Source organism: Eutrigla gurnardus (assembly GCF_963514095.1).
Source record: "Eutrigla gurnardus genome assembly, chromosome: 14".
Taxonomy (NCBI): domain Eukaryota; kingdom Metazoa; phylum Chordata; class Actinopteri; order Perciformes; family Triglidae; genus Eutrigla; species Eutrigla gurnardus.
Window position 1 is genome coordinate 23,236,727 of NC_139937.1, and position 22,564 is coordinate 23,259,290.

The window sequence follows — 22,564 nt, forward strand, 5'->3', positions numbered from 1 at the left end:
CCTAATTACTTTAATTTAAATTATTTTGCTGTGAATATTATCTTTTAAACAGTTTAACAATAAGGGAAATAAGCTTGTTCTTCTTTTTGCCAGCAAACAAATACATGTAAAAAAAAATATATATCAAACTCCTTTTTTTTAATTTTATTTTGAAGGGAAACCTGATGCATGAAAGCCCCTTTCAGTCTAATCTGTCTCAAAGTGATAACAGCAACGGTTAACAGCAGCTGTGTGTGTTCTCTCACACACACACACACACACACACACACACACACACACACACACACACACACACCTTGTGCAAATATACTGGTTAGCACCATGATGGCTCCCAGACTAGCTGCTCATGGCTGAGCACGTGGTCGTGGTTTGTAAACGGTGGATGTAGGTGTCGCTTACTATTGGAGCTTGATAGATGCGCATATATATATATATACACACACGTATTTATTGCTCTGTTTATTCTCCGTACTACATCATGCTTCACAATGTTGTCTTCATTTTTCTTCATTCAGCAAAAATAAAGATGCAGAGTTGCAGTAAAATGTGGTGTTTTTTTATGCTTTGCCTGTCAGAGAGCCGTGTTTTCACTCGGAGAGGCGGAAACTCTGGCGTCACGTGACTCACTCGCATTCCTCGGCCCAAACAGGATGTCAACCAGGAACCTGCTCTCGCTGATTAGATTCCACTGAACCTCTGACACTCCTGAGGCGGTCCGACCGGTTCACCGAGCTGACTGGAGTCAACTGCAGTCTTTATCCATTCCATACCAGCATATATGAGCCATGAGCCAATCACGTAGCATTATTTAGACTGATATTTATGGAAATATATAATTCAAGCTGAAAGCATTAATGCATATGGACTGTTGTATAGCTGAATAGCCGTGTAGGGAATAAAATGAAATCGCTTTGTATGCATTAACATTTTCTATAATTGCTCTTAGTCCTATGAAGTTATAACAAAGTTAAATTAGTGTGTGAAATATTTTAAATTAAGATAGGTTAGCGCTGCAGCGTCAGTTACCATGGTGATGAACCCCGATTTTCTTGACATACTATACTGATTTTTCATAACTTTTTTTTTTTACATTCTATACTGACTTTTTTTCTTTTTTTTTAGATACCATACTGACTTTTTTGACATACTATACTCATTTTTCATGACTTTTTTTTACATTCTTTACTGACTTTTTCGAGACTTTTTTTTTTGTTTTTTACTTTTTTTTGACATACTGTACTGATTTTTCATGACTTATTTTGACGTTCTATACTGACTTTTTCAAAACTTTTTATTTTACATACCATACTATGACTTTTTTGAAATATACTGATTTGCATGACTTTTTTTAACATTCTATACTAACCTTTTCCGACCAAGACTCTTTTATTTTATTTTTTTTGACATACCATACTGTTTTTTCAAGATTAAAAAAAACAACAAAAAAAAGATTTTTCATGACTTTGTTTGACATTCTATACTTTTTCAAGACTTTTTTTTGACATACCATACTATGACTTTTTTGAAACACTACTGATTTTTCATCACTTTTTTTGACATTCTATACTGACTTTTTTTCTTTTTTTTGACATACCATACTGACTTTTTTGACATACTATACTGATTTTTCATGACTTTTTTTGACATTCTTTACTGACTTTTTCGAGACTTTTTTTTGTTTTTTTCTTTTTTTTGACATACCATACTATGACTTTTTTGACATACTCTACTGATTTTTCATGACTTATTTTGACGTTCTATACTGACTTTTTCAAAACTTTTTATTTTACATACCATACTATGACTTTTTTGAAATATACTGATTTGCATGACTTTTTTAACATTCTATACTAACCTTTTCCCCCCAAGACTTTTTTTTTTTACTTTTTTTTGACATACCATACTGTTTTTTCAAGATAAAAAAAAAAAAAAAAAAAAAGATTTTTCATGACTTTGTTTGACATTCTATACTTTTTCAAGACTTTTTTTTGACATACCATACTATGACTTTTTTGAAACACTACTGATTTTTCATCACTTTTTTTGACATTCTATAATGACTTTTTTTCTTTTTTTTTGACATACCATACTGACTTTTTTGACATACTATACTGATTTTTCATGACTTTTTTTGACATTCTTTACTGACTTTTTCAAGACTTTTTTTTTGTTTTTTACTTTTTTTTGACATACCATACTATGACTTTTTTGACATACTGTACTGATTTTTCATGACTTATTTTGACGTTCTATACTGACTTTTTCAAAACTTTTTATTTTACATACCATACTATGACTTTTTTGAAATATACTGATTTGCATGACTTTTTTAACATTCTATACTAACCTTTTCCCCCCAAGACTTTTTTTTTTTACTTTTTTTTGACATACCATACTATGACTTTTTTGAAACACTACTGATTTTTCATCACTTTTTTTGACATTCTATACTGACTTTTTTTCTTTTTTTTTGACATACCATACTGACTTTTTTGACATACTATACTGATTTTTCATGACTTTTTTTGACATTCTATACTGACTTTTTTTCTTTTTTTTTGACATACCATACTGACTTTTTTGACATACTATACTGATTTTTCATGACTTTTTTTGACATTCTTTACTGACTTTTTCGAGACTTTTTTTTGTTTTTTACTTTTTTTTGACATACCATACTATGACTTTTTTGACATACTGTACTGATTTTTCATGACTTATTTTGACGTTCTATACTGACTTTTTCAAAACTTTTTATTTTACATACCATACTATGACTTTTTTGAAATATACTGATTTGCATGACTTTTTTAACATTCTATACTAACCTTTTCCCCCCAAGACTTTTTTTTTTTTACTTTTTTTTGACATACCATACTGTTTTTTCAAGATTAAAAAAAAAAAAAAAAAAAAGATTTTTCATGACTTTGTTTGACATTCTATACTTTTTCATGACTTTTTTTTGACATACCATACTATGACTTTTTTGAAACACTACTGATTTTTCATCACTTTTTTTGACATACCATACTGACTTTTTTGACATACTATACTGATTTTTCCTGACTTTTTTTGACATTCTTTACTGACTTTTTCAAGACTTTTTTTTGTTTTTTACTTTTTTTTTACATACCATACTATGACTTTTTTGACATACTGTACTGATTTTTTAGGTTTAGATTTTAGGTTAGCTCTGCAGCATCAGTTACCATGGTGATGAACCCTGATTTTCTTTACATACTATACTGAATTTTCATAACTTTTTTTTGTTACTTTTTTGACACCATGCTTTGACATACTATACTGATTTTTCACGACTTTTTTTTTTTTTTTTTTTTTTTTACTTTTTTGACTCAACATACTGACTTTTCTTTGACATACCACTACTGTTTTTAATGAAATAAATCAGTAAAAAAATCAGTATGGTATGTCAAAAAAAGTATGGTATGTCAAAAAAGTAAAAAAAAAAAAAAGTCATGAAAAATCAGTATAGTATGTCAAAGAAGTCAGCATGGTGTCAAAAAAGTTATGAAAAATCAGTATAGTATGTAAATAAAATCGGGGTTCATCACCATGGTAACTGACGCTGCAGAGCTAACTTGCTCCGTAGCAGATCAACGTGAAGATGGCATTAGCGTCAAATAAAAATAAGTGCCCATTTTACACCGCCGGGATTGCAGCTGAAAGAATGAGTCTAATATTGTCAAACACCACGCCATAAATTTTTTACACAGTCGGCTAGTTTTTTGCCAGTATTACTGTATTATATGTTTAACTTCTTCGTATTTCTGTAAGATTATGGTTTGCTCCTCGTAGGCCTACATGAAATATACCGCTCTGCAGTGGCGGCGCCAGAGTATTTTTTCTGGTTCAACTACGGTGGGGCTAACTCATACGACGGTGGGGCTCAAATCAATGTCAGAATTTCAATGTGAATATATAACAACACCCAGTGGCGCTGCCAGCCGGAATCCAGTACGCACTGGGAGGACTTTTTTTGAAGGTGGAAAAAAAATGTATGCTGCTGAACCGGGCCGGATGCAGCCGCATTTTAGAGGACGATCGCGCGTGTGTGCGCAATTACGCATAGCGTGTGTTGGCCCCTCTCCACTACACAATACAGCCCGGCTCTAGTCTCGTCACCTCTCTGCTGCTGAGCACTGTGGGCCGAGCCGATGCATGTCTCTCTCCCCGGGCCGGCAGAGTTATCATACCGTACTGTGCGTGCGTGTCCAAGCGTGTGTGTGCGTGCGTGAAGTGCTCACAAGCGTGCGCTTGTGTTTAGGTCGGGGATGGAGGGCACAAAAAACTATTTGCACCGGGGCCAATCACCATGATATACACTACTGATTTCACTGATACTGAAAACATTCGATTTTGTCTTAAAAAAGTATTTTTCCATTTGTTGTTGTATTTGCCGTTTCTGTGCGTACATTGAAATTGAATCCTGGCGTGAATAGTTATGTTAACAGCCGGGACCCGAGTGGTCATCTTCCCCTGCAGGTGTCAACGGTGCGTCCGTAGTTTTATCCAACACGCCCGCCACCGCCACGTTAATTTAACGTGAGTGACTATAAGCCGCTAACGCGAACTGCTAGAGCCAGGTAGCTTACAATCTAGTAGCCTGCTGTCTCTGTGTCGAGCAGACACTAAAAGCGGGCTCACATGAGTGACGTTTACGTACGGACAGTACAGTCTGTTAATGAACCCAGATCAGTGACAGTTGTCATCGCAGCTGCCTGAATGCCGTTACGACGTGACGTGGTGGTGCTGTTGAACTCCGCACTTTTCTTGGTTATTTTGTTGTTGTTTTTTTCTTGGTGGTTTTATGGTAGGGCTAACGGTAGGGCTGACACAATTCTTGATGGGGCTATAGCCCAACCAAGCCCCTCCCTGGCGCCGCCACTGGTTAGGACTTTTACATCATTTTTACAACATTTTATGAATTTTGTCGATTTTTCACTTTTTTTTCGACGTGCTATAGTATGACTTTTTTTGGGGGATGGGGGGGGGGGGGGGGGGATATGACTAAGCCTTTTTATAACTATTTTGCACTCACTACACTCAGATTTTGATTGACACGCGATATAGAAGCATATGTTAGGACTTTTACATCATTTTTACAACATTTTATGAATTTTGTCGATTTTTCACTTCTTTTTCGACATGCTATAGTATGACTTTTTTTTTTCCTGAAAAAATTGATCATGGCTTTTTATGGCTGTTTTGGACTCACTACACTGAGACTAGGCGCGTCAAGCGAGATGAGCGATTTTTATGACTCTTTAACAATTTTAAATATTTTTTTATGAATATATTCTGACTGACTTTTTCGTGAATTTTCGACATGCTATAGCATGACCTTTTTTTAACAATATGATCAAGGCTTTTTTTTTTAAAGATTATTTTCTTGCATAGACACCTTTGTATTTAGCGGTGGATAGAGAGGAAACATGGGAGAGAGAGGGGGATGTGACATGTATCAAAGGATCTCCAGCCGGGATTCGAACCTGAGGCTGCTGCATATATGCAGACATGGGTAAATGGCATGCACTCTAACCACTTAACCACCTGCCTGCCATGAATAAGCCTTTTTATGACTGTTTTGGACTCACTACACTCAGATTTTGATTGACACGCGATATAGGAGCATATGTTAGGACTTTTACATCATTTTTACAACATTTTATGAATTTTGTCGATTTTTCACTTTTTTTTCGACATGCTATAGTATGACTTTTTTTTTCCCTGAAAAAATTGATCATGGCTTTTTATGGCTGTTTTGGACTCACTACACTGAGACTAGGCGCGTCAAGCGAGATGAGCGATTTTTATGCCTTTTTAACAATTTTAAATATTTTTTTATGAATATATCATCATTTACACTTTCACTAGAGGGACACTAAAGCTGTGCACACACCGGAAGAACTGCCCGACTCGCGTCGGTAAATTCGGCGTCGGCTATTTAATATGGCCGACTCGAACAACGACATGGGCGGTTCACACCTACGGAATTACAGCCGACGCCATACGTTCCGCGCTTGCGCGAGATGTAATGTCTCCAAAACAACAGGCGGCGCTAATCTGTATTGTGGGCCAAAAAACACGAAAACCGGAAGTAGGCGGTCCTCTCTAGACCGCCTTCTTCGATTCCTTTTTTTTTTTTTCATAGAAACTTTATTTATAGATTCCAACCACAGTCAGAACAATGACCGTATATAATACAAATACAAATAGTATGGCATCAAGACATAGTTAATATAAACAAAACAAAATATAAATTAAATGAGATTCAAAGAAAAATAGTAAAGAAAAAGGCAGGAAATATTACATTTCTCCGAATATTTCTTCAATTATATTAACAGTGTGTATACATTTTTTATTATCAATTCTTTTGATACATTCAAAATAGTTCTTGAAGTCGATTTCAAAAGCAGGAAAGAAAGGTCGACCTTTGGAAAATTTAGATTTATGTATGTGGAATTTAGCGATTAAAATAATCAGATTAATTAAATGTTGCAGATTCCTGTCATTATTATTATAATATAACAGTATATCTTTGGCATTCAGGGTAACTGGTTTGTTGGAATGTGCTGTGATGTAAGCTTCAATTTTCTTCCAAAAAATCTGGGAAAAATTACATTAAAAAAAAAGGTGGCTAATTGTTTCCACTTCTGTATTACAAAATACACAGTTGGTATCAATATTAACAAATTTCGACACAAATTTGTTAGTGGGGTAGATGTTATGAATAATTTTATATTGAACTTCTTTTATTTTATTAGAAATGGCAAATTTGTGTGGAAGGAGCCATGTTGTTTTCCAGTTAATACCCGAGATAGAAGAAGACCATACAAATTTTCCTCTAGGTGTGATTTTCCTTTTCCTGAAAAAATGATTCCTTATATGTTTATTATTACAATGATGACTCATAATGTTAATACCATTAATAAAGAGGGTAAAGTCAACTTTATCTGCCTCTTGCCTTTCAAAGTGACCTCTTATTAATTGGAGAATGCCGCTGGGAATAGCATTAATTACTGTCTGAAATTCTTTATAGGTAACCGGGAAGATTTTAGATGCAAGGAATTCTTCATAACTGAAAACTTCACCTTCATCATTTTGTAAATCCTTAAGGTGGATTATTCCTTTATCAATCCAGTGTTTCAGAAATAGTGATTTATTTTTCCTAGTTATGAACTCGTTGTTCCATATAATAGTTTTATGTGGAGAGAAGTTATGGACAAAACACAGTTTAGCTGCTGTAAGGGCTTGTTGGTGAAATTTAGATAATTTTAGTGGTAATTTTGAGACATCATAATCACAGTTTAGGAGAAAAGGTAACCCTCCCACTTTCCCAAAAATATTTTGTGGTATAAAATACCAAAGAGATTCTGTCTTTTTCAGATATTCTTTTATCCATTTTGTTTTAAAGGTATAGTTCATGTCCATATAGTCTAACAGCTCCATGCCACCATCACCTCTCGGGGCTGCTAAGATCTCTTTTTTTAAACGATGGCATTTGTTTTTCCAGACAAAATTAAGTAGGGTATTATTTATTTCTTTACAAAGGGATTGTTGAACAAAAAGAGAGAGAGTAGGGTAAACAAATCTAGAGATTCCATCTGCTTTACTCAGCAGAACTCTACCTATTAAGGACAAATCTCTCTGAAGCCACATATTGAATATACTTTTAGTTTTTTGTATTTTAGGCTTAAAGTTCTTTGTTTGACGTTCAGTTAGATTTTTAGAAATATGAATTCCGAGAGCCTTCTTCGATTCCACTGGTTATCTGTTTACCATCGTCACTTCCGGGCTTCACTGATTCGCTAGTCAAGCTGCTAGCCTCCACCAATCAGAATGGTAAAATAATGACCGACTCGAATGGCGGATTAAGGGGCTCACACACCGGACCGAAAATCGGCGTCTTTGAGAGAGTCGGCGCCCGTGACATGAGTCTACTTGGTGTGGTCGCTCGAATCGGCCCACGTCGGCGTTCATTTCAGCCGATTCAAATGTGTAATCCGCCATTCGAGTCGGTCATTCTTTTACCATTCTGATTGGTGGAGGCTAGCAGCTTGACTAGCGAATCAGTGAAGCCCGGAAGTGACGATGGTAAACATACCAGATAACCAGTGGAATCGAAGAAGGCGGTCTAGAGAGGACCGCCTACTTCCGGTTTTCGTGTTTTTTGGCCCACAATACAGATTAGCGCCGCCTGTTGTTTTTTGGAGACATTACATCTCGCGCAAGCGCGGAACGTATGGCGTCGGCTGTAATTCCGTAGGTGTGAACCGCCCATGTCGTTGTTCGAGTCGGCCATATTAAGTAGCCGACGCCGAATTTACCGACGCGAGTCGGGCAGTTCTTCCGGTGTGTGCACAGCTTTACACATTTGAATCGGCTGAAATGAACGCCGACGTGGGCCGATTCGAGCGACCACACCAAGTAGACTCATGTCACGGGCGCCGACTCTCTCAAAGACGCCGATTTTCGGTCCGGTGTGTGAGCCCCTTAAGTCAGTATGTCATAAAAAGAAAGTAAAATATAAACAAAATCACAACATTTCTCAACTACATTATGACATTTAAAGCCCTCCGAGGCAAGATTTGTAATTTTTTGCTATTAAAAAAAAAACATCCTCAAAAAGTCATTATAGTAGCTCCCAAAAAAATGAAATACTTTAAACAAAGTAAAAGTCCAAATATGCCACTAAAAGTAAAAGAAATGTGCAGTATTTCATAAAAAAAGCCAATGTCAGTCATAATATTCTGTCATAGTTTTCATTCAGGGTCAAAAGGTCCTACTGTTGTACTTTTACTTAAAGTAAAGTATTCCTGAACTGCAATTATTGCTTGCAGTTCTTACACCACTGACTCACATAACACCCAGACTCAAAAAAGGTTACTCTTGTATTGTATCAAGATTTTTTATTAAGCTTACTGTACATTCATGTACCAAACAGCATGTTCATCACATGAAAGTATACTCTTGCACTCTAGAGTATTGACAGGAAGGCTGAAGTCCTAAATAAGACTTCAGCTCCATATTAACAAAGCAACACGAGGATATGAGGGCTAAAAAGAAACATACACATGTTTTCCAGACAGAAGTAAAGTGACCCGACGTCGATTAAGTTAAATCTGATACCTTTTCATGATGTTGGACCGAAAACAGACGCACGGAAATAAATAGGCACTGGGGGGAAGTCGTCACATTAGCGTGAGGCAATTAGTGGAAGGGGGCTGCTAACTGCTTAAAAGCCATACAGGGGAGGTGAAGCTGCATCCAGTGCTAGTCGAATGAAGAATCCAAGAAATAATAAAGATGAAAACAACGAGAGTCTTACAGGTTTCTACTCGGTTGAAATGGTTTACGAGTCTGATGAGAAGGCTCTGTGTGCGTTGGGGGATTGCTGAGAGCTGAAGTCTGGGTCTTCCCTCACTCGTTTCTTGATGTCGGCTTTAACCTGCGAGGAAGAACATGTAAGAAGTTAGTGGCTTAGACAGGAAGTCATGTGACCACAGATGGCTTCTGTATTGATGTAGCTTGTCTTTTGAGGAAGTATATGGAGTGGCTCATTTATTATAACATCATCATTTCCCATAAAGTCATCGAAACAAAGTTAAGCTGCTCGTAGATTCCTTTTGATTATAAAATTACCATTTAAATTTGTGTTTAAATGACATTACAAAACTGATTATTTCATTCATCTCTTTTTTTTACATTGGAAATACCTTTTTTTTTTTTTACCTTATTTATTTAAAAAATAAAATCTATTAGTTTATTAGAACCGTTATAGGTTCAATTAATAAAATCTCCCAGGGGAGATTAAAGGCACACAGAGGAGCTGTACAAAACAGAATTGTCTTATTTTCAATACCGTGAAAATTTACATTTTCTTCCCTAAAAAAAAGACAGCTGGTTAATTCCCGGATGAGTATTGGAACATTTTCAAAAGCTGTTTCCATACTCTGTCATTTTGACACTAAGCTATGTGCTGCTCCATTAAATTTCCAACAGTAAAACTTCCAATTAATTAATTATATAAAAGATGGCAGCAGGAAATATGTACATTACATTTGACACTTAATAAACGATACCTTAATTAAAATTAAAAGATGGTTATTAAGTCCACTGAGCCCAAATGAATGCGGTTTAACAGTCATGCAACAAATTCTACCTTTTATAATGGTTATAATGTGCAAGCTTGTTGAAACTGTCTTGTTTTATATGGACGTGTGTTTCTAATATATTTAAATGAACCTCCATGTAAATCTAAACTAACGACAGCAACGACCATCTGCAGATTTCTTTTCCTTCACTGAACTAAATGATGCTCAGTGACTCCGTGGTTCGCTGTGATGTCCATGCAGGATTCAGTCACCTGATCTGCATACGCCTCCTTCAGCTCCTGGGTCTCCAGGTCGTCTTGTAGTCGCTCAGCAGACGTGATGGGCTTCACTCCTGCCGTCCTGGCTGCCTGACTCACGGCATCGGAGAGGGAGAGGAGGCTTCCGCCGCCCAGGCCCGTCTGGAAACACAGGCGACACCTTGAAGTCGGCGATGACCAGCGACATCCGTACGTTAACGAGTTAAAGTTAGGACTGATCTGATTACCTTCCTGCGCTTAGCTGGCATCCCGTGGAGATAAGCGTCAGACAGGGGGGGTTGAGCCTTCATCTTCCTCTGGGTCATCATATCACACCTGATGATGGGCACCCATTCCTGCAGGGTATAAACAGGGGAGATGGGGCTTATTACCTGGTTACCAGGGGTATCTTTTAAAAAAAACATCTTTTGTTACATTTCCTGTGGAAGCTCAGAGAGATTTCCCAAACAATGACTTTGGCTAATCCACAGACAGAGGAAACATTTCCCCGTTTGTTCTCTGGATTATCCAGAGTAACCAGTAAACACAGAGGCAGGGCGGAGCTACAAATAAAACAACAGTCATTCAAACACAAGATAAATAAAACTGCGTGGGCTCTTACAGGTGGAACGGCAGCGGCCCAGGCCTCCGACTCTCGACCAGACTCCTCACTTCCTCCCTCGGCTCCCGCTGCTGCCATGTCGCCACCTAATGGTGCGGCTCCTCCCGTGGCTCCCAGGTCTCCAGGCAACGCCCTGGCTTCCCGCGATGACGCCCTCGTGTCGTGTGACACCGACATGGCCTCCTCCGCTGTGGTGGCTGCGGCTGGCGAGAGGGTGTCCCCGATCTTTGTGAGCGGAGAACAAAGAAATGAGGGAGCTAAAAAGGCAGAGCGCTCGCCGCCGTGTCAAAGTGAGTTCGTCTGAAAAGGACATTAAAAAAAGAGGCACGGCGTGCTTACCGTTGCACTTTGTGCTCGTTCAGGCTCTTGTGTGCCAGTCGCAGAAGACTGATCTCTCTGTGAAAGAATGTCATTCAATATTTATCAGCCATTTCAGACGTGCTGTCCAAAGAAACAGGATATGTAACAGCCGTTATCAGAGGAACTACTTCTTTCTCTGCACGTGCAGAAACTAACATTTGGAAAACAACACAAAAGTACAAAAACTAAATTTGGGGAAACCAAGCTGGTTTTAAGAGTAACTGAAGTCGTGTAATTAACGCTTGATTTACACCGACTGCCAACGTGTGTCCATCCACATTCTGGAAAGAAGTCAACGATACAGTCAGGAGTGTTTTTGGACTGAACTGTGTTTTTATACACTGGTGGTGAAGGCACAAAGTCGACACACAAGTCCCTTTTTAATATGTGCAAAGTGTATGTATGCAAAGTATAAAATAACACATTTTACCTTTAAAGTATGTGCCATTTCTCTCCTTAATGATCTAAACTTGTACTGATTTGAACTATTCAGCTGTATTTTACAATAAAACTACATCTCTCAGTAAAGAAAACTGTATTGCAGAACTGTGTCTAAGACAGACACAATCCTCTCCTGGGTTTTGCTCACCGGCAACTAAGACTAACTATTCTCATTATAAAAATAAATAACATTTCACTGTATAAAAACATTAAAAAAAAGGTGTTTGCTGCTGCGTTACCTGGGTGTGAACTATGTAGTTCTGGATCTGCTCCTGTGTGATGGGGATGTGCTCCAGGATCACCTGCAGCCTCATCGTCATCATGCTGGTCATCCAGTTGACCAGGCTGGGGCTGATGTCACTGGACATCCTCCGCTGGATCAATGAGAAAATCATTATCTCTTATGTGTCCGTTCAAACAAGGCAAGTGTGTTTGTATAGCACCGCTGATCCACAAAGATATGATCATTTAATGAAAACAGCAAAAGCACAAACAACTAAACAAAGCAGATGAAATAGCTCAGGATTCAAATCTTTTAAATTTACAGGAAAGCTGCAGTTCATGTTTATTTCAGCCCTGATTTTAATGAGCTGATTCAGGGAGTTTGTATAACTTGTTGGAGGACGATTAGGGACGGATGGTGAGGTGAATAAGGTGCAGATATCATTGTTGTTGATTATCTTAGAGAAAAGGACTGCCTTGCCCGTTCTAATTCCTGGTTATAGATGCCATAATGAACATCGAGTTGAGCACCAAAACCTTTAAGGGCATGGTAGTTTGCTGCAATAATCTTTTTGCAAAATGTTCCTCCCCCAATAAAGTATTGGCGATGCCGGAGGCTTTGTTTGGCTTTTAGTTTTTGGGCTCTCATCGGCGGCAGCTTCAGGCATCGATGCATAATGCAAGTAAACATGACTTTGCACAAAACTAAAACGCCATGTTCATATTTCTTCTGGAGCGTCTACAGCCTTCTGAACACAGGAACAAACTAATCAGTAAGACATATACTGACTATTCGGTGGTTGATGACTGCGGTGAGGGCTCGCTGGTCTCCTCTCAGGCAGTGCAGGTTGAGAGCAAGACACTCAAACAACGCCTGGTTGCACATCTGTAGGAGGCGGGGCCCAAATGTCTCATCTGGATGAGAAAAAGATTTATATTAACAAAACAGAAAGTTCTACAGTGAGATTACTACATCACCTCACAGCCAAATGCCTGGTGCTGCAACATACACTTAAACCACCAACAGCTGGAGCCAAACATCCAAACCAACCATCAGCGAGACAGACTCATTTATACTGTCCTACCTGTGCAACGCAGGATGTGTGTGGCGATGTGCATCAGCTGCTGTCTGAAGAAGGACATGTTGGTCTGAGTGACGTCGACGCCCTCCAACACTGTGACTGAAGACTCTCTCTGTCGGAGACCAGACAGGTGGCGTCAGTACGTTTACAAACGGCTCATATAAATCACACACTGGTTTGTAATTCAGCGATACGAGGGGAGGAGTGGACATCCAGGACTTACAAAGCTCTCGCTGATATACTCCTCCAGCTCGTTGACCAGAGTGTCAGCAGCAGCCTGGGGGATGGAAAGAGGATATGAGGGAATGATGGCACATAGAGGGAGAAGACAAAAATCCATATTGGTCAGTTACACTAAGAAAAAAACATATCCATCATGGAAGCAACAACGATATAGAAGATGAGCTCTTTCTACTTTTAACTGTGCTTGAGTGTTAAAATCCTAAAACAAACAAAGCAAAACCATTTGTGCAGCTGGTGAGTGGTACTGACAGCAATGTTCTCGTCGGTGGGCTCTCTGCCGTTGAGGTAGTTCTGGGTGAAGAACTGGGACAGCTGGGGCTGGATGCGACCGAGCGGCTGGTGCTGACCGTGAAGCAGCATCACCAGGTCTGACATGGTGAACGTCTGACACACCAACATCAGCAGCTCTCCAAAAAACCCTGAGAATCACAGTCACATCACATTATTTACATCAATCATTTCCTGATATCTTTAGACGTTTTGGATGTTTGTTCTGTACCGGTAGGATCCTCAGGACTGATGAAGATGTTGGTTGCCTGGGAGAGCCTCTGCATGAACTGGGCGATGCTCTCCGTGTCGTTCTGGGCCTGACCCAGAGAGCCCATCATGGTGCTGAGGACGCCACGGACGATGCCTGTGAACAGCTCCGGGTTGAGGGCTTCAGCTCCTGCAGGGGGTGCTGGTGTTGGGTTGGGCCCTGGAGCTGGAGCAGGAGTGGTACCAGTGGGAGGTGGGGGTGGAGAGAAGATGGGCTGGGCCTGCACATTAAATGGAAACCGGAGTGAGGATATACAATTGGAAAAAATGCATTAATTAAATCACAAACAAGTCAACACAAATCTGAAAAGCTTTAAATGCAATCTCTTGGTATTTGACAGATTTTCAAAAAGATGAAAGCAAAAAATATTGAATGTTGACATTTAATTTCAGGGGATTTATTGCAGCGTCTCCCTTAAAACTTTAAATAATATGACTATTGTATACAATTCAACATTTATATCATCATATCTGGCTTTATTTGAACACACTTTTCTTGAAAAAAATGCAAATAATTTCCAAGAAACCCTTTTTTTACATGATCTGTGTGCAGGACAATGACAGAAACAATACACAAGTTAAAGGGCAATTTACATGGGAAGTCTATTAAATCTCAAGTGAAATATTCAAACACTGACCTGCTGCATGAATTCACTCACTCCCTGGATGAAGGCTGGGACACCAGACGTGGTGACGGTAATTGAAGGGGCCCCTACAGGTCCCACACCAGCACCGCCAGCTACTCCCAGGAGGGAGCCCAGGAGCTGGTTGAGGTCTGGGGGCATCTCCTGGGACTGGGGCTCAGTCGTGTTGGTCTCAGATTGGCTAGGTGTACCAGCGGGGTTTGTGGTAGGTGGAGGAGTTGGACCCGAGTGGGAGAAGGAAAAGGAAGAGGAGGAGGCTGAGGGGGTTTGAGAGGAGGAAGAAAAGGAGGAAGAGGAGGATGTGGATGTGGAGGAGGAGGAAGTGACTGTTTGACCAGCTGCAGAAGAATAAAAAAAAACAGATTGAAGTATCAAACTTTATCCATAACCTTCTTCTTTCTATACTTTAATAAAATGCTAATTATGTAAAATGATTATGTTTACCCATTTGTCCTGGCAGCAAAAGCTGTCCAACCAGTCCACTGATCATCTGGTTGAGAGCAGCAGGGTTGAACGCCTGTGAAGAAAGATTTTCTAATTAGTCTCAAATGTTGATCATGTTGACAATCAGCCTGAAAAAAGCAAATCCTAAACCCCCACCTGTCCTGGCTGCTGGCCCGGCATGGCAGCCCTCACATTGATGGTGGTTCCCCGAGTGCCGAAGGCTGGAGGGGGCATGTTGGGTGCAAAGGGGGGTCTGGTGAACACAACCCTGGCCTGGGGCTGGGGGCCAGCGTGGGGAGGCGGTGGGGGAGCAGTAGGGGTGGTGGTGGGTGTGTTCGGCCCCGTGGTGGTAGTGGAGGAGTTGGCGGTGGAGCTGTAGCCTGGAGGGGTGGGCTGTGGTGGGACAGGCTGGCCAGTGGCGGTGGCAGCACTAGTAGCTACGGCAGCAGCATATTGGCTTATTTGTTGCATGAGATTACGCATGAAGTCGGGGGGGAGGGCACCTAACGGGTGAAACAGAGACCAATTCATTAGAACAACATGTCTTACTTCTGTTATCAGCAGAAGATTATTTCCAGGAGTCATTCCTGATCCAAACCCATATACAGTACTTTGTTGAACTTGTAAGAAAGTAAGATGATACAAATATTTTTGAAGGGGTTTTACATGACTAGACTGTATAAAATGTGTTGTGCACAATGTACTACCAATGGCTTTTACCTGGTTGCCCGGGCATTGGCTGTCCACCTGCAGCAGGGTTTGAACCCGGACCTGCACATACATACAAAAACAACACCACACATATAGTTAAACACTAAAGTACCTGCCAGTACTACTCTCCTTTACACAAGTGCTTTGCAATAAACAGTGCATCCTGCAGATCCCTCTGATTGCGGTCGCAGTGCATGGAGGATGTAATAGTGTGGCACGTGTGATCTTTGAACTCCAACAAAATGACACACAAACAGCTTTGATTTACGGAGCATTCAATCAGTGGCGGGTAAGGGACAACACACCATCCGTGTTCATCTGCATCATGACCACCGGGACTGCCTGGTGGCTGATCCTGATGACACGGGGGCCAGCCTGTCCCGGGCCAGCCTGCTGATTGGACGGGGACGTCTGTGTGGGAGGGGTCTGTCCCTGACCTGCCTGCTCCGATTGGCCGGCTGGCTGGGTGGACGGGGCTTGTCCGTCAGTGCCGTTAGACGCAACAGTAACTGTGGCACCCAGGTTCATCTGTCGGGAGAAGACGACAGCACGGTCAGTCCCGTCATATTAAAGGTTCATATTTAAAGAACATACACAGCCTTGCGTTCACTTACTTGCACTGGGATGTGGTGGTGCACAGCTCCGGGCAGAGTGACCGGGGTGGCATAGTGGGAAAAAGGCCGGACCACATGCAGGTGGCGGGGCACAGGGCTCATGAGGTTCAATCGCAGGTCACTGAGGGCCACCAGGGCGTTACCAAGGAGACGGAGACACTCCCATGTCAGGATGAGAGTGCGCTGGTCTTCCTCTCGCTCCTGAAGCAGATAAGAAACCATCTTGTGTAACGTCTTCAATGAAAACTATATAATATTTACTAAATACTCAGGATTTTGATTAAACATTTCAATATGCTTACTCGCAGAGACGTGTCTGTACACTAAATATGAAGCTACCGCCATCATTCAGTTAGTTTGGCTTAGTGCAAAGACTGGAAACAGGTGTTAACAGCTAGCCTGTCATCCAAATAAATCAGGTAGCAGGTGGTAATTTACCGTATTGCTAATATTTCTATTGCTAGAAAAATAATTCCTGATATTTAAATGTACTGCTGTACTTAAAGTGTAAGTTTGGCGGAAATTGAAAATAAAGCTATTTTCTGAATGAAAATACATCAACTAAGCCGTGGAGGAAGTAATTATCGCTCATCACGCAGTTCAGAGCTAGCACGGGTCGGAGCTAGAGTCCAAAATCGCAAACAGTGGGTTAGCATGGGGCCAACAGCCACACGCTTTCAAAATCGCATTTTTAAACCACTAACATTGCTCAAAACAGCGCCAAACCTCGTCAGCAGCTTGCTCTGGGTGTCTACACATAAAACGAAGCACCAACAACTCAGTTCATGAACCCGAAGTTTATAACAGAAGACAGTTAAGAACACTCACCAATTCTACCCCTGCCAGCTCCTCGCGAAGGATAGTCCGTAAGTGTCGATTACCGAACGCAATGCAAAAGTGAAAGTGAAACTGAAGATTTCGCCCAGAATAAAACGAGTATACTTTTAAATTAGTGGCAGTTTGGCCAAATATAAGTTAATAACGGTGGGTAAAAACGTCGGGATAGTTTGTATACACTTCCAATCAGTTCAAGACAGAAGCCTTATCTGAAGCACATACATGTCACGCGAGATCTCACACGGGAACTCGTTCGGTAATCCACACTTACGGACTATCCTTCGCGAGGAGCTGGCAGGGGTAGAATTGGTGATTGTTCTTAACTGTCTTCTGTTATAAACTTCGGGTTCATGAACTGAGTTGTTGGTGCTTCGTTTTATGTGTAGACACCCAGAGCAAGCTGCTGACGAGGTTTGGCGCTGTTTTGAGCAATGTTAGTTGTTTAAAAATGCGATTTTGAAAGCGTGTGGCTGTCTGCCCCATGCTAACCCACTGTTTGCGATTTTGGACTCTAGCTCCGACCCGTGCTAGCTCTGAACTGCGTGATGAGCGATAATTACTTCCTCCACGGCTTAGTTGATGTATTTTCATTCAGAAAATAGCTTTATTTTCAATTTCCGCCAAACTTACACTTTAAACACTTGTGAATATGGATATCCAGGCCTTCTAATAAAAATCATACATTTCAGAAATATACTTAAGGTCTCCAGTCAATCATCTGGCTGTTTGAATCCTACCGTATTATTGTTGTATTCTGCGTTGGTGGCCGTCTCCAGGATGGTGTGAGCTCTCTGAATGAAGGGCTGCAGTCTCTCCTCCACCCTCCGTAGCTCAGACAACATCTCCGCCAACTCAGCCGGGCTGGGGTGACTAAGGCAAGAAGGGCAGAGACGATTACAATCAAAGGTTTGTTTCAACAAAACATTTTAGTGTGAGATGAACTCCTGCTGCGGTCCCTTTGATCTGCTTTCTGTTTACAGAGAGAGAGAAGGAATGACTCACTTAGATCCAGGTTGGGGTGTTGGTCCCTCAGATTGTGCTGAAGAGGTGGGTGGAGGTGGGGGAGTTGTTGGAGGTGGGGAGGTGTCCATGGGCTGAGCAGAGGGAGAGGGAGTGGAGGTGGTAGATGAAGATGAGGGAGGAGGGGGAGCAGCAGCAGCAGCACCAGCAGCAGAAGTCGTCTCTGTCTGGGCGGATGAGTCACTTGGCCGACCCTGAACAAAATACACGGGACAGCAGACACATTTATTACCGACGTGAAGGTGCAGGGTTAGCGTAGAGAATCATCTGGTCTGGTTATCTGAGGAGTGTCCACACATTACATACATTCTGAGACCAGGGGAAAACATGGAGGGTGATGATTAATCTTGTTCTTTGCTACTGAAGGAACATGAACGTTGAGCTCTCACCTCCATCCTCTGGATGACGTCATTGATGTCCCTCAGCAGGTTCTCAGCCAGCACCAGCCTCAGCCTCGGCTCGCTCTGCACCGGTTGGTCCATATCAATGTGAACGTTCACAGACCCGTTGCTCTGAAACAGAAAAAAGGTGAAAATCAACATCCCACGGGACAACGTTGTGTGGGATTGTGTGCCATCAGCAGACATCTTACCCCAGTGCTGGTAGTGACTCTGGCATTCCTGGCATTCTCGCCCATACCAGACACCATCTGCTGGACCGACATCTTAACAACAACACACAGGAAATGCACGTATGTTATGATTTATGTTCAGGGAAGGAATAGACACATCAGCTTTTCAAGTTGCTGCTAATCACACTTGTCAGAAATCATTGTGAGATCACTGGGAGGAATATAACTTCACTGTTTTGTACTATGCTGGAATTTGTTAAAAAAAAATGTGATTAGGATAAAAGAAATATGGAAAGACTACTCAATCAATTTAGAACTGCACTTCTATATTATTGTATAGCAGGCTACAGATGTCCCAGGAGCTCACTTCTACAACCTTTGCACACGTGATGTAATACTCCCCAAGACATATAAATGGACTTTGATTACTCTTTAATAGACTGAACGGCTCAAAGGCAGTCCTACCTGTATCTGCTGGGGGTCCATGATGTTGACAGGGAGGTTGAAGGTGCCAAGCATTACGTAACTGTTGGCATTGCGGTCATGTGGAGGTACTTGTGATGTTCCCTGGGAGGATGAGGAGGGTCCACTGTCAGCTGAAGAGCCTCCTGACCCCGAGCCCGGCTGGGAGGGTGGAGGGGGCGCCCGCTCCACAAGATGGATCACCTTGCCATCCACATCTGAGACAGCAACAGAGAACTACGGTTATGGTCGCTTCACATGCATATGTCTGCTCTTTATGTGCGTGGATTGATTACCGTTGTTAGATTATCATAAAATTGTATTATTACTAATAATGCAGTAAGATGAAGGCCTAAAATACATTTCAATGCTAAGTGTATAACTGGCCACATGAGAGATTACTGTAATAATTTGTACACTGTTGTATTTACTCAATATAAATGAATGTAGTGAAGTAAAAACTACAATATTTCCCTTTGAAATGTAGCACATCAAAACTGTACAGTACTTGAGTAAATTGATTATAATATTGATGAATACCATGCTGCACTAAAAAAAAGGGTGCAACCAAATCATGTGCCATGTCGACGATGGTGTGATGACTTTTTTGAAAAATAAGAAATTCTAGCTGTTTTCTACATCTCTGTTGGCCTAAAGACAAGCAATTATTTCTGTTGGCAGAATAATATAAACACTGACAAACACAAGTGAGCTCCAAGCACCCATTTGTTTGATGTGGATTGGTGTGATGTGGAAAGTTGTACAATAAAATAACCACAACCAGTCAATTCCTACTTGCTTATTCAATGTGTGTGGCCCAGATGTTAAGAATCAATGTGCACATCATAAATAGGAAAAACAGAACTGCACTCGTATTGTAGCCAAAATAACAAAACAAGAAGTGCAAAAACAAATCTTGAAACAAGATAAAATCGGGTTCTGTGCTGCTTTAGTTGACTTCGTGATAACTTACTGTAGTCTGCCAGAGTCCTTTCATCCTGTAAGACTCTGCCCTGATAGATCAGCCTCTGTTTGTCCACAGGGATGCCCACAGAAGGGGCAATGTGCTCCTTGAAATCTTTCACTGTCAACTACAAAGAAGACACAGAAACAGTCAGACTACCAAAAAGGCTGAAAAATGAGAATTCACACCACAGTTTGCAGAAGGACGTGAAGAATTTACCTGAGCACCAACAGTGTAGGTTCTGCTTTGGGAGTCTAGTGTTTTGACGGTCACCTCTATGTCCGCAGTTTGTTCTTCCATGGTGTTCCTGTATCATAAAATAAAGTGCTCCAGTAAACCCAACTGATCATTCTTGAGGCCAATACTAATTTCGATATTTGACAGATTAAAAATGTCAGCTGATATCCATTTCATATCATTACCACCCAGCAAACAACCCTTTTATTATTATTATTTAAAGACCACACAACTTTGTTTTTATACAAATAGTGAACAAGACTAAGTGGGACATATTGTCTCTGAAAAATAAACGTGTCAGTGCTTTCTTGAGGACGTAATGGAGGTCATGTTTCTAAATTATTACTCAAACATAGCTTTACATTTATGTACTGACATTTATTGGCATTTATCAGCTGCCACATAGACTGACAAGATATATCAGTAGTAAGTAAGTAATGGTTTTCAATTGATTTTTCTATTTTTATTATATTATTTACCTGATGACTCTAAACAACAACAAAAACACCCATGACAAGTTGTGAAAGGTAGTGGTGGTGTGTTCAAATGTTTTTTCCAATCATTGTTCAAAGCCCCAAAATATATAGAGAACAAAGGCTGCAAATATGAAAAGCTGACACCGGTGAATGTTTGATATTTCTGATTAATAGGAAATAAGTTTATCAATTAATTTTCTGTTGTTTGAAGAACCATTTGATTTTTTTCCACACTTCCAACTAATAAGATTAGTCTGGAACTTAGTACTGCTGCACACCAGCACCAGAAGTACATTTCATAATGCATTAACAAATCTGATCGTTAATCGTTCAAGTCACTTAAAAGGGAAAATAAATCACTGCTAGTAAATTGGGTGGAATTGATTCTCTTGTCTCTTATATATAATGGAAATTTAATTATTTGGGTGTTTTCAACTACAATCTGTCGAAACAAGTCATTTGAAGACAACACCTTGGGCTCTATAAACATTAACAGCCTTATCAACCACTCAATTAAAAAGAGGAAACGCTTGAGGGATTAATCAATAATGAAAACAACAGCTGGTGCATCCCTAAAACACAACTTACATTTAAGTACAAATAAGCCCAAATAACACCCTCAAAAAACGTCACGATCACAAATAAACCATAATAACACATCAAAAACACTCAATCTTTACAGAACTGCCAATAAGGGGAGTTCCCTTGCTACCGTTGACAACAATTACAACGGTTGCTAAGGAACCAATTAAATCGTGATGCATGATATTTGCAACCGTAACGTTAAACTGAAGGTAAATCCAAAGAAAGAAGCAGGGGCTGAGCAGCTCACGTTAGCATAATGCTAGGTAGCATCAAAATGTTTCCTTCGGTAACTATGAGCACGGTAGCTACGTTAGCTACATTGTGTTAGCTTAGATTAGCTGTATCCTGCTAGGCCAGGCAACGTCACGGGTATTAACACCGACAGAACAATTTTAACGGCGACATGTTAGGCTAACCGTGATCACGGAAACCCGTTGGCCAGGTACCGTTAGTTATGTGCTAGCAGGATTTATCTTAGCATAAGCTGCAAGGCGGTTGCAACGAAGCTAACTTGGAACGGCTAACCTAGCATCAGTAAGGAGGCTCAAGCTAATGCTAACGAAACGTTACAACGCGTAAACACTTATATCGCGGACGCGGTACGTGTATTTCGTGATCACAAACACCGCAGCGTGTGGTTTCTGGTGCCTACCTTTAAAAGTCGCACTGTCCTTTCAACTTATCCAGTGTATGCAGCTGTTCCTTATCATCAAATAACATGCAAATGACTTCCTAGTACGAGCTCTGGTACTTGCGAGAAGCTACCAGTCTGAGCGGATGTGACGTCAGGAGTCTGAGGCGGAGGGAAGAAGTCCGTAGCAGTTACGACGACAACTTTTGGACTCAAATCTCTTTATTAATCTGGGAAACTCATAAGGTCTTGGTCCCGATAACAGAATATATGGTCTTGTTTTTTAATGTGGAGTCTGACAACAAGGAAGGTGATAACGTGATAAAATCGCTGTGTCTTTTGGGCAAATATCATATTCACAAGGCCAGATTTCCTCAGTTTCTTCCAAGCACAAACTTGTTTTATGGTGAACTTCAGACATTCCATGACTCTGTATGTAAAGTATTTAAAAACAAAAAGGCTTTAAAGACTTCTCACATCTTGAAGAAC

General features: G+C 40.5%; 1 protein-coding gene and 1 long non-coding RNA gene across 2 annotated transcripts; both read right to left on the minus strand.

The window, feature by feature from the left end:
• Positions 1 to 173: 173 nt before the first annotated feature.
• Positions 174 to 929, minus strand: LOC311024166. The gene is made up of 2 exons (XR_014598280.1): positions 270 to 929; positions 174 to 238 (listed from the first exon to the last, which is right to left on the minus strand). It is a non-coding gene; the product is annotated as an uncharacterized lncRNA (long non-coding RNA).
• Positions 930 to 8,900: 7,971 nt separating this feature from the next.
• Positions 8,901 to 22,103, minus strand: bag6 (BCL2 associated athanogene 6). Its single transcript, XM_084026805.1, has 25 exons — positions 22,099 to 22,103; positions 20,366 to 20,454; positions 20,156 to 20,273; positions 19,186 to 19,400; positions 18,742 to 18,813; positions 18,539 to 18,661; positions 18,132 to 18,343; positions 17,867 to 17,999; positions 16,293 to 16,493; positions 15,984 to 16,206; positions 15,688 to 15,738; positions 15,124 to 15,470; positions 14,968 to 15,040; positions 14,518 to 14,861; positions 13,842 to 14,100; positions 13,592 to 13,761; positions 13,323 to 13,376; positions 13,103 to 13,211; positions 12,808 to 12,932; positions 12,035 to 12,169; positions 11,334 to 11,390; positions 10,995 to 11,219; positions 10,621 to 10,728; positions 10,388 to 10,534; positions 8,901 to 9,469 (listed from the first exon to the last, which is right to left on the minus strand). The coding sequence occupies exons 2-25, from the start codon at positions 20,444 to 20,446 to the stop codon at positions 9,374 to 9,376; spliced, it is 3,678 nt and encodes a 1,225-aa protein (XP_083882931.1). The 5' UTR covers positions 20,447 to 20,454; positions 22,099 to 22,103; the 3' UTR covers positions 8,901 to 9,373.
• Positions 22,104 to 22,564: the final 461 nt, after the last annotated feature.